The 12,141-nt window shown below is 40.3% G+C and overlaps 1 protein-coding gene across 1 annotated transcript in view; it reads right to left on the bottom strand.

Annotated features, from left to right (window-relative positions):
* LOC306981210 (collagen alpha-1(XX) chain-like) overlaps positions 1 to 11,672 on the bottom strand; it is a 39,016-nt gene extending 27,344 nt beyond the window's left edge. The window contains exons 1-7 of the mRNA XM_079580773.1: positions 11,586 to 11,672; positions 10,518 to 10,622; positions 9,082 to 9,225; positions 5,916 to 6,083; positions 4,786 to 5,022; positions 2,471 to 2,638; positions 2,252 to 2,371 (exon numbers count right to left, since the gene is read on the bottom strand). Of these exons, the coding sequence (XP_079436899.1) occupies positions 2,252 to 2,371; positions 2,471 to 2,638; positions 4,786 to 5,022; positions 5,916 to 6,083; positions 9,082 to 9,225; positions 10,518 to 10,622; positions 11,586 to 11,667 (1,024 nt within the window). The 5' untranslated portion in view covers positions 11,668 to 11,672. The remainder of the gene's footprint in view (positions 1 to 2,251; positions 2,372 to 2,470; positions 2,639 to 4,785; positions 5,023 to 5,915; positions 6,084 to 9,081; positions 9,226 to 10,517; positions 10,623 to 11,585) is intronic.
* Positions 11,673 to 12,141: the final 469 nt, after the last annotated feature.

The following is a 12,141-nucleotide window of genomic DNA, read 5'->3' as shown; positions in this document are numbered from 1 at the left end:
GCTTGATTTGTTTTTTATTTTTTGCTGGATTTTTGTCTTTTTTTTGATGAATTTTTGTCACTTTTTTGCTGGATTTTTTTATTTTTTTTGGATGATTTTTTGTCTTTTTTTTGATGAATTTTTGTCACTTTTTTGCTGGATTTTTTTATTTTTTTTGGATGATTTTTTGTCTTTTTTTTGATGAATTTTTGTCACTTTTTTGCTGGATTTTTGTCTTTTTTTGCTGGATTTTTGTCACTTTTTTGATGGATTTTTGTCATTTTTTTGCTGGATTTTTGTCACTTTTTTGCTGGATTTTTTTATTTTTTTTTGCTGGATTTAGTTTTTTTTTGCTGGATTTTTGTTTTTTTTTTAATGGATTTTTGTCTTTTTTTTTATGGATTTTTGTCTTTTTTTAATGGATTTTTGTCACTTTTTTGATGGATTTTTGGGGTTTTTTTGATGGATTTTTGGGTTTTTTTTGATGGATTTTTGTCACTTTTTTGCTGGATTTTTTTATTTTTTTTGGATAATTTTTTGTCTTTTTTTGATGAATTTTTGTTTTTTTTTTGATGGATTTTTTTTTTTTTTTTAATGGATTTTTGTCACTTTTTTGATGGATTTTTGTTTTTTTTTGCTGGATTTTAGGTTTTTTTGCTGGATTTTTGTTTTTTTTTGCTGGATTTTTGTCTTTTTTTTGCTGGATTTTTGTCACTTTTTTGCTGGATTTTTGTCTTTTTTTTGCTGGATTTTTGTCACTTTTTTGATGGATTTTTATTTTTTTTGCTGGATTTTTGTCACTTTTTTTGATGGATTTTTGTTTTTTTTTTGATGGATTTTTGTCACTTTTTTTGATGGATTTTTGTTTATTTTTTGATGGATTTTTGTCACTTTTTTGCTGGATTTTTGTCTTTTTTTTGATGGATTTTTGTCACATTTTTTTGATGGATTTTTGTGAATCTAACCCTGTAGTTACCTGTGAGTCTAGCCTTGTAGTTACCTGTGAGTCTAGCCTTGTAGTTACCTGTGAGTCTAACCCTGTAGTTACCTGTGAGTCTAGCCTTGTAGTTACCTGTGAAGGTGTTCCCGCCCTTGTATCTGAAGCTGCGAACAGCGTCCTGAAGCGCTTGTTTCTCGTTGTAGTCGCTGAGCTGGATTTTTTTTTTTATTTTTTATGGATTATTTTTATTTTTTGCTTGATTTGTTTTGTTTTTTTTGCTGGATTTTTGTCTTTTTTTTGATGGATTTTTGTCACTTTTTTGCTGGATTTTTTTATTTTTTTTGGATGATTTTGTGTCTTTTTTTTGATGAATTTTTGTCACTTTTTTGCTGGATTTTTTTTAATTTTTTTTGGATGATTTTTTGTCTTTTTTGATGGATTTTTGTCACTTTTTTGATGGATTTTTGTCTTTTTTTTTTGCTGGATTTTAGTTTTTTTTTGCTGGATTTTTGTTTGTTTTTTAATGGATTTTTGTTACTTTTTTGATGGATTTTTGTTTTTTTTTGCTGGATTTTTGTTTTTTTTTGCTGGATTTTTGTTTTTTTTTGCTGGATTTTTGTCTTTTTTTTGATGGATTTTTGTCTTTTTTTTGATGGATTTTTGTCTTTTTTTTGATGGATTTTTTTTTTTTTTTTAATGGATTTTTGTCACTTTTTTTGATGGATTTTTGTTTTTTTTTGGATGGATTTTTGTCTTTTTTTTGATGGATTTTTGTTTATTTTTTGCTGGATTTTTGTCACTTTTTTTGATGGATTTTTGTCTTTTTTTTGATGAATTTTTGTCACTTTTTTGCTGGATTTTTATATTTTTTTTGGATGATTTTTTGTCTTTTTTTTGATGAATTTTTGTCACTTTTTTGCTGGATTTTTTTTATTTTTTTTGGATGATTTTTTGTCTTTTTTGATGGATTTTTGTCACTTTTTTGATGGATTTTTGTCTTTTTTTTTGCTGGATTTTAGTTTTTTTTTGCTGGATTTTTGGTTTTTTTTTTAATGGATTTTTGTCACTTTTTTGATGGATTTTTTTTTTTTTTTGCTGGATTTTTGTTTTTTTTGCTGGATTTTTGTTTTTTCTTGCTGGATTTTTGTCTTTTTTTTGATGGATTTTTGTCTTTTTTTTGATGGATTTTTGTCACATTTTTTTGATGGATTTTTGTGAATCTAACCCTGTAGTTACCTGTGAGTCTAGCCTTGTAGTTACCTGTGAGTCTAGCCTTGTAGTTACCTGTGAGTCTAGCCTTGTAGTTACCTGTGAATCTAACCCTGTAGTTACCTGTGAAGGTGTTCCCGCCCTTGTATCTGAAGCTGCGCACAGCGTCCTGAAGCGCTTGTTTCTCGTTGTAGTCGCCGAGCGTCCACTCCGTCCTGGGCTCTGAGCTGTACTGAGTCAGACCTGAACACATGTATCTTTAATTACAAGACGAGCCCCTGAACGAGCCGATCCCTCCCTCCGCCCTGAGCGAGCGAATCCCTCCCTCCGCCCTGGACTCACCGATCCGCACGTGGCTCGGCCCGATCCGGAACGCCGCCATGATGCCCTCCAGGAAGTCCCGCACGCGCCGGAAGTTAGAGCGACCGATGCTCCAGGAACCGTCCACCAGGAACAAGATGTCCGCCGCCGCGTCGCTGTGGCACTGCAGGGGCTTCCGGACCGACGGGCCTGCGGGGCGACGACAGCGATCACCACCAATACCAGGAGGAAAATCGGCCGATACATCAGGCAAATCGGCCGATACATCAGGAATATCGGCCGATACAGGAGGAAGATCGGCCCACAACGACACAGCGATCACCACCGATACCAGGAGGAATATCAGCCCATACAGTAGGAATATCGGCCGATGCAGAGGAATATCGGCCGATACATCAGGAATATCAGCCCATACAGTAGGAATATCGACTGATACAGATGAATATCGACGGATACATCAGGAATATCGGCCGATACATTAGGAATATCGGCCGATACAGGAGGAATATCTGTCGATACAGGAGGACTATCAGCCCACAACGACACAGCGATCCCATAAATGGCCTGCAGAGCGTCACAGCGATCACCACCGATACGATCTCGGCCCTCAGAGAAATATCGGCCAGAAGTTTTACTCTCAGTTATTTGGAAGATTTAAATATCGGCCTTTCAATCGCCTTCATATCGGACCCAAAACTCCAGCCTGAGAGACTCTCGTGGGAAAAGCCTCATAATTACAGCTCGCTGCTCCGTCCCTTTAATTTCCCTCCCCAGCGCCTCGTAAAGGAAGGGGCGGGGCATCAGGTTCAGACGCCTCGTAAAGGAAGGGGCGGGGCATCAGGTTCAGACGCCTCGTAAAGGGAAGGGGCGGGGCATCAGGTTCAGACGCCTCGTAAAGGAAGGGGCGGGGCATCAGGTTCAGAACAGGTGTCTCTGAACTTTACAAGCCTCTAACCACACGACGGAAACAACTCATTTACTCCACACATCAGATGTTTCGGTAAATACTTTGTGTGGTTACAGCCTGCCCCCGGGGCCACCGTGGCCCCCTGAGACGCTGCCGGGGTTTCCATGGTTTACTCGACTGTACGACTATATAACGCACTTCCTTATTGGACAGGAAGTGACATCAACCGTGTTTTATCAATGAGAACTGAACTACGCCTTTAACCCCTTAACTCCCACCTGAACCGAGCACGTTTTCTCCAGCTTTACCCCAATCCAAAAGCTTCTGGGAAAAAGGTGTGAAAATAGCGACAAAACTGAGACGAAAACAAGGATGGAAATGTGGAAAAAGTGAGAAAAAATGTACAAAAGAGTGATAAGAATTTGACAAAAAAATTAACAAAAAAATGAAAAAAAATGGAAAAAAAGTGATAAGAATTTGAAAAAAAAAATGCGAATAATTTGGCAAAAAATAGAGAAAAAATGGACGAAAAATTGACAAAAAAGTGACAAAAAATTAACAAAAAATTAGCAAAAAAATTACTAAAAAAATACAAAAAAATTACAAAAAAATACAAAAAATTACAAAAAAATTACTAAAAAATAGAGAAATTTGACGAAAAAAGGAGGAAAAAATTGACAAAAAAGTGATGAGAATTTGACAAAAAATGCGAATAATTTGACAAAAAATTGACGAAAAAATGGAGAAAAAATGGACGAAAAATTGACAAAAAAGTGACAAAAAATGAACAAAAAATGAACAAAAAAATAACAAAAAAAAAAATAAAAAAATAAAAAAAAAAATACTAAAAATAGAAACATTTGACGAAAAATGGAGGAAAAAATGGACAAAAAAGTGATAAGAATTTGACCAAAAAAATCGAAAAATTTGATGGAAAAGTCGCAAAAAATGAGTCGACTGCCCAACAAAAATGTGCTGAAAAAAAATCTGATCATGTGAGGAAAAAGATCAATTTAGTTTTGTAGGTCTTAGCTTTCAAATGAGGTGTGACACTGGCCTACAGGATTTGGGAGGTTAACTTAAAAATGTAAATAAAAATAACTTTTCTGCTTTATTACTGAGCAGATGTTCATATCCATCATAATTACAAAGCATTAAAACTGTCACAGGTTTAACTCTGAGTCAAATCAGCCCAAACTCTGCTAGCCGTTAGCATTAGCCCGATGCTAATATGTAGCATCGTGTTAGCATTCTCCATTATGTAAGTATTTATGGGCTGTTTGCTCCTCTCAGTGTCTCTGTATCTTTACTTTGTATAAACTATGTTTATAATTCAGTTTGTTAAAGTAGTTTCTGAATAATTAGAGAAAGTTTAGATTTGAGGGGCGGAGCTTGTCTCACCTGTCTGAGGGGGGCGGGGCTTTCTCACCTGTCTGAGGGGGGCGGGGCTTGTCTCTGGTCTCGCTCGTCCCCTGCTCCTCTTTTCTTTCTCCCTTCGAGCGTTCTTTCTTCTTCTTTCGCCGCTCTTTGGTTTTATCGAGCACCTCCTCGGACTCTTCAGAAGGAGGAGGAGCTTCAGACGGAGGTTCAGAAGGAGGAGGAGCTTCAGTCGGAGCTTCAGAAGGAGGAGGAGCTTCAGTCGGAGGAGACTCGGTCACCGTGGGAACTGCGGAGTAAAGGGACTTTTAGCGCTGTGACCTGTGGCTTTGTGCTGTAGCTTCATCTGCAGGTTTAAACCTTTAACAAAGCACATTTTCTCCAGTTTTACCCAAATCTAAAAGCTTCTCAACATGAGCGTTTTCAGCCTCGGCCAATGAAACTCATCTGAACTTCTTCCTGGTTTTTGTCTTTACATTTTAGTTTTGTTGCATTTTTCCCCTCATGTGTTTCTTGCTTTTTTGTATCAAACAGCGGCTAATGTTAAGCTAACAGCAGCTAATGTTAAGCTAACAGCGGCTAATGTTAAGCTAACAGCAGCTAATGTTAAGCTTACAGCGGCTAATGTTAAGCTAGCACCAGCTAATGTTAAGCTAACAGCAGCTAATGTCAAGCTAGCACCAGCTAATGTTAAGCTAGCAGCGGCTAATGTTAAGCTAATAGCAGCTAATGTTAAGCTAACAGTGGCTAATGTTAAGCTAACACTAGCTATTGTTAAGCTAGCACCAGCTAATGTCAAGCTAGCAGCTCCTAATGTTAAGCTAATAGCGGCTAATGTTAAGCTAACACCAGCTAATGTTAAGCTAGCACCAGCTAATGTCAAGCTAACAGCGGCTAATGTTAAGCTAACAGCGGCTAATGTCAAGCTAACAGCGGCTAATGTTAAGCTAACACCAGCTAATGTTAAGCTAGCACCAGCTAATGTCAAGCTAACAGCAGCTAATGTTAAGCTAACACCAGCTAATGTTAAGCTAACAGTGGCTGAAAGCTATCACAGCTCATCTCCGGTCGTTTAACGGGTCTGTTTGTGTCTTTGTCTCCGTCCTGAACGACCTTTGACCTCCACAGATCTTCACATGGATGAAAGACCGGGCCGTGTTCTGACATCAGGCTCGTCCTCACCGGGGGGCGTGGCCTCAGCGGGGGCGGGGCTGGTGTGGGGGTAGAACACGGCGGGCAGCAGCTCCGTCCCGGCGTCGGGCGCCTCGGTCTCTCCTGACCCCGAGCCCAGAGGAACCAGACGCTTCTTCTCCCGACTGCGGAGAACCTCGTCCTGACGCAGGCTCTGCACTGGAACACAGGTCATTATGCTAATTATGCTAATTAGCATGTTCCTGACGCAGGCTCTGCACTGGAACACAGGTCATTATGCTAATTATGCTAATTAGCATGTTCCTGACGCAGGCTCTGCACTGGAACACAGGTCATTATGCTAATTATGCTAATTAGCATGTTCCTGACGCTCTGCACTGGAACACAGAGGCTCAGCTCATTAGCATGTTTGGAAAATGTAAATGGACTCAACTTATAAAGCGCTTTTTCTACCTTCATCAGCCCCAAAGCGCTTTACAGTAAAGAACCACTCACTCATTCATACAGCAGTGGACACAGACAGGAGGTGAGCACCAGCTAGTGCTAAGCTAACAACAGCTAATGTTAAGCTAACACCAGCTAATGTTAACATAAGAGATCTTTATTCATATAAAAGTGGCTAATGCTCCACTAACACCAGCCAATGTTAAGCTAACAGAGGCTAATGTTAAGCTAAAAGAAGAAGAAGAAGATCTTTATTATATAAAAGTGGCTAATGCTCCACTAACACCAGCTAATGTTAAGCTAACAGAGGCTAATGTTAAGCTAAAAGAAGAAGAAGAAGATCTTTATTCATATAAAAGCGGCTAATGTCAAGCTAACAGCGGCTAATGTTAAGCTAGCACCAGCTAATGTTAACATAAGAGATCTTTATTCATATAAAAGCGGCTAATGTTATGCTAACACCAGCTAATGTTAAGCTAACAGCAGCTAATGTTAAGCTAAAAGAAGAAGAAGATCTTTATTTATATAAAAGTGGCTAATGTTAAGCTAACAGCAGCTAATGTTAAGCTAAAAGAAGAAGAAGAAGATCTTTATTTATATAAAAGTGGCTAATGTTAAGCTAACAGCAGCTAATGTTATGCTAACAGTGGCTAATGTTAAGCTAACAGCAGCTAATGTTAAGCTAAAAGAAGAAGAAGAAGATCTTTATTCATATAAAAGCGGCTAATGTTATGCTAACACCAGCTAATGTTAAGCTAACAGAGGTTAATGTTAAGCTAAAAGAAGAAGAAGAAGATCTTTATTTATATAAAAGTGGCTAATGTTGAGCTAACAGCAGCTAATGTTAAACTAACAGCGGCTAATGTTAAGCTAACAGCAGCTAATGTTGAGCTAACAGCGGCTAATGTTAAGCTAACAGCAGCTAATGTTGAGCTAACAGCGGCTAATGTTAGCTTTACAGTATAGAACCAGTCACTCATTCCTACACCAGTGAACACAGACACTGGAGGTGAGGAGGTTCTCCCCGTGTCCGGTTTACCCCACCACTAAAAACATGTACAATAGGTTAATCCTGGCTCCACATCTGGGCCTCACAGCTGCTCCGACAGGTCAAAGGTCAGAGGCAGAGGAGGAGTTTCCCGACGGGGACAGGAGGGCTGACCTGAACCGTAGCCTCTTAAGTCTTTCTAATCCTGTAGGAAAGAGCCTGAACCCCCCCCCCCCCCGACCCCCCCCTCAGGGCGTCACTTTAGTCGGAGGTTCATTTCAGGTCGAGAGCTGCTCCTCAGGGCGAGGTCTGAGCTCCCAGAATGCACCTGCAGGGTCAGTGTGTGACCTGCTTCAGTCACAGTGTTTCTATGACAACAATACAACTCACGCCAAAAACGAAACCTCAGGCCTGGGGTTAAAGGACCTGATCATTCTTTAGACTCATTTACATTCTCCTGATTGGACCAAGTTTATTTTGTTTGAGGACGTTTCTCACTGGAGGAAAGAAAGTAAAACAACGGCTGATGGGGTAAGAGAATGTTCAAAAGCCAGAAGAGTAAATGTTTTCGTTACTCTCTACAAAGTCAGAAGTTTCCAAACACTAAAACAGTTAACGCCCAGATGATGAAGCTGCTCTGAAGCTCAGGTCTGGCTCCTCCAGACTCTTGAAGGTTCAGGGTCATTGGTTAAAACAAGGATGTAAACGTCCAATCATCACACAGATCAGAAAGAAGGCGGGTTCTGTGTCAGAGATGAACGAGCTGCGTCTGAAATGTGAAGATCAACCCAAGAAGCAAAGACCTGGAGAAGAAGCAACGACCTGGAGAAGAAGCAAAGACCTGGAGAAGAAGCAACGACCTGGAGAAGAAGCAAAGACCTGGAGAAGAAGCTGAACCTGGAGAAGAAGCAAAGACCTGGAGAAGAAGCAAAGACCTGGAGAAGAAGCAAAGACCTGGAGAAGAAGCTGAACCTGGAGAAGAAGCAACGACCTGGAGAAGAAGCAAAGACCTGGAGAAGAAGCTGAACCTGGAGAAGAAGCTGAACCTGGTCAGAGTTTGTCTTTATCCAGAAACAAGTCCTGAAACTGGACAATGACCCAAAGACAAACTGTCACAAAGTCTGACCTCAGTCCAGTTTAAATGTATCAGAACTGAAAAGGTATAGGCACACAAGGCGGCTACACATGTGTGTAATGTTAAGCTAACACCAGCTAATGTCAAGCTAACAGCGGCTAATGTCAAGCTAACACCGGCTAATGTTAAGCTAACACCAGCTAATGTTAAGCTAACAGCGGCTAATGTTAAGCTAGCACCAGCTAATGTTAAGCAAACAGCAGCTAATGTTAAGCTAGCACCAGCTAATGTCAAGCTAACAGCGGCTAATGTTAAGCTAGCACCAGCTAATGTCAAGCTAATAGAGGCTGAAAGCTATCACAGCTCATCTCCGGTTGTTTTACGGGCCTGTTCCTGAACGACCTTTGACCTCCACAGATCTTCACATGAATGAAAGACCGGGCTGTGTTCTGACATCAGGCTGAAAAGGCATAGGCACACAAGGCGGCTACACATGTGTCTCAGTGACACCAGTTCTGTTTGGAGGAAATGGACCAAAACTCATCAACTCTTGAGAAGTTTGTGGAAGGAAATCCAAAAATACACAGTTTAAAGGTAATGCTACTAAATGTTAATGACATGTAGCTGGTGTGACTCCGCCCCCGTGTGACTCCGCCCCCTTTGTGACTCCGCCCCCCGGTGTGTCTTACTGCTGAAGCGGCGCTTGACCAGCAGCCGTTCCGCCGTGCCGTTGAGCAGCAGCACCTGCAGCGTGTACTCCTGACGGGAGTCCAGCCCCGCCACCGTGGCCCGCCCCCTGGTGGTGGTCAGCATCAGCTCCGGCTGCGGCACGTCTGCGGACACACACGGGTCAGAGGTCACGGAAGAGGAAGGAGGAGGAAGAACGTCGTTTCCATGGTGACCAGTTAAACGTCTGGATCGGCTTCAGACCAGGGCCGGACTGGGACTGAAAAACAGCCCTGGACACATGTTGACCTCTGACCCCCCGCCATTTTCTCCAGTTCGGCTTTGCTCAAATGTAAAAGCTTCTTGACTGGAGAGCAACACTGTGACGCCTCGTTTGAAAGATACAATCTAGAAAAGTGACGGTAACTTTTTGTCACGTTGTCGCTGCATTTTTGTCATGTTTTTGTCACTTTTTTTCTTTTTTTTTCCATGTTATTGTTTTTTCATCGCTTTGTCGTCACTTTTTTGTTGCTTTTCCAGCACATTTTTGTTTTCGGATGCTTTTCTTTTAACCTCTTAACTCCCGCCTGAACCGAGAGCATTTTCTCCAGTTCAGCTTTACCTGAAAAATCCTGTAGGCCAGTGTAACGCCTCATCTGAAAGCTAAGATCTACAAAACTAAACTGATCTTTTTCCTCACGTCAGATTTTTTTTCAGCACTTTTTTTGTCGGGCAGTCGACTCATTTTTGTCAATTTTTTGTGACTTTTTTGTCAATTTTTTGTCAATTTTTTGTCAATTTTTTGTCAATTTTTTGTCAATTTTTTGTCAATTTTTTGTCAATTTTTGTATATTTTTGTATATTTTTTGTATATTTTTTGTATATTTTTTGTATATTTTTTTGTATATTTTTGTATATTTTTTTGTATATTTTTTGTATATTTTTGTATATTTTTTGTATATTTTTTGGTATATTTTTTGTATATTTTTTGTATATTTTTTGTATATTTTTTGTATATTCTTTGTATATTTTTTGTATAATTTTTGTAAATTTTTTGTAAATTTTTTGTATATTTTTGTATATTTTTGTATATTTTTTATATATTTTTTATATATTTTTTGTATATTTTTTGTATATTTTCTGTATATTTTCTGTATATTTTTTGTCACCTTTTTCACATTTTCATCCTTGTTTTCGTCTCAGTTTTGTCGCTATTTTCTCACCTTTTTCCCAGAAGCTTTTGGATTGGGGTAAAGCCAAACTGGAGAAAACGTGCTCGGTTCAGGCGGGAGTTAAGGGGTTAAGCTTTTAGATTTGGGTAAAGCTGGGTTTCGCCCGGGGGGTCAGGGTGAACGGACACATGGCCAGTCCGCCCCCGCTTCAGACTCAGGAGAACGGCAGGTCTGGCTGTGTAGAACGCTGTTGTCATGGTAACCGGGGCGTTTGTAAAATGGCCGACCTGAGATGGGCTTGACCCGGACCTTGTAGCCCTGCACCGGCCCCTCGGGCTCCTTCCACTTCAGCTGCAGACGCTCCTCAGAGAGAACCGTGAGCTTCAGACGACCTGCGCACAGACACGTGACATCATCAACCTGTCCTGGCCCCGCCCCCTGAGGCTGCTGGCCCCGCCCCCTGACAGTGGTGGACAGTGGAGGACAGTAAGTCTCGGTTTTTCTCTGTTTTTCTCTGTCTCTCGACGCGACCTTTGACCCCGGCGATAAATCCTCTTCCTCTTCTTATTTTCGGCGCCGGCAGAAACAAGCGCCGCTCTGACAGAGGCACATCTGCGCCCGAGCGGAGAACAGAGGCGCTGTGTCCGAGCAGGAAGGGGGCGGAGCTTCACACCGGCGCCGCTTTATTTAGAACCGGAGAAGAAGAAGAAAAACGACCTTTGACCTGGAAACTAAAACATCCCAGATCTTCACGAAAACAGGCTTCACTTGAGCTCATGTTTCTCCACAGACTCAACGTTTCCTCCACATGAACATCGGCCATTTTGCACAAATCGATCGACAAAAATTCAACAAAAATGTGACAAAAATTCAACAAAAAATCAATAAAAATGTGACAAAAATTCAACAAAAATGTGACAAAAATGTGACAAAAATTCAACAAAAATGTGACAAAAATTCAACAAAAATGTGACAAAAATTCAACAAAAATTCAACAAAAATGTGACAAAAATGTGACAAAAATTCAACAAAAATGTGACAAAAATTAAACAAAAATGTGACAAAAATTCAACAAAAATTCAACAAAAATTCAACAAAAATTCAACAAAAATTCAACAAAAATTCAACAAAAATTCAACAAAAATTCAACAAAAATTCAACAAAAATTCAACAAAAATGTGACAAAAATTCAACAAAAATGTGACAAAAACTCGACAACAACAAAAAAAAAAGTGACAATAACTCTGGAAAATGAGGAGCCGAGACAAGGGAAAAGTGGGCGGGGCGGAATAAGGTGAACAGCTGTAGCTCTGGTGAGGCTGCAGACAGATGTGCTGAACATGTGGAGGCGGTACCTTGGGCGTCGGCTCCTGTGATCATCATCATCATCATCATCATCATCATCATCGTCAGGGCGGGGCCGGCGGAGCGAGACATCGTCACCTGCAGCACAAACACACACGGTATAGGGAATTACAGACAACACTGAGTATCTATGATAATGAGCTGTTTCTGTGCAGGTAATCACGGCCTGGCCCTGAACGCCACATCAGTGAACGCCACGTAACTTCAGTATGTGAAAAACCGCCTGCACTGCAAAAAGTAAATATCAAGCATTGGCTTAAATGACCTGAATTGAGGAAATGTTTCTTGTTTCGAGCGGTTTTCACTCATTCAGACACTTTTCCTGATCGGACCGAGTTTGCTTTGCTTGTTTGAGGACATTTCAGACCAGTTCTAGGGTAAATCTCGCTTGAAATAAGAAAGTAAAATTGCCAATGAGATGAGACCAGTTTTCTTTCCCCATTGGCAAAGAAAATGACCTGAAATAAGGACGAAATGTATCGAAACGAGTCAGAAACATCTCAGAACAAGTGAAATAATCCAGGACAAATGCCCAACAACTTCTTA

Source organism: Gobius niger (assembly GCF_951799975.1).
Source record: "Gobius niger genome assembly, chromosome: 22".
NCBI lineage: Eukaryota > Metazoa > Chordata > Actinopteri > Gobiiformes > Gobiidae > Gobius > Gobius niger.
The sequence above is the reverse complement of the archived record's forward strand: the minus strand, read 5'-3'. Positions and strand labels throughout refer to the sequence as shown.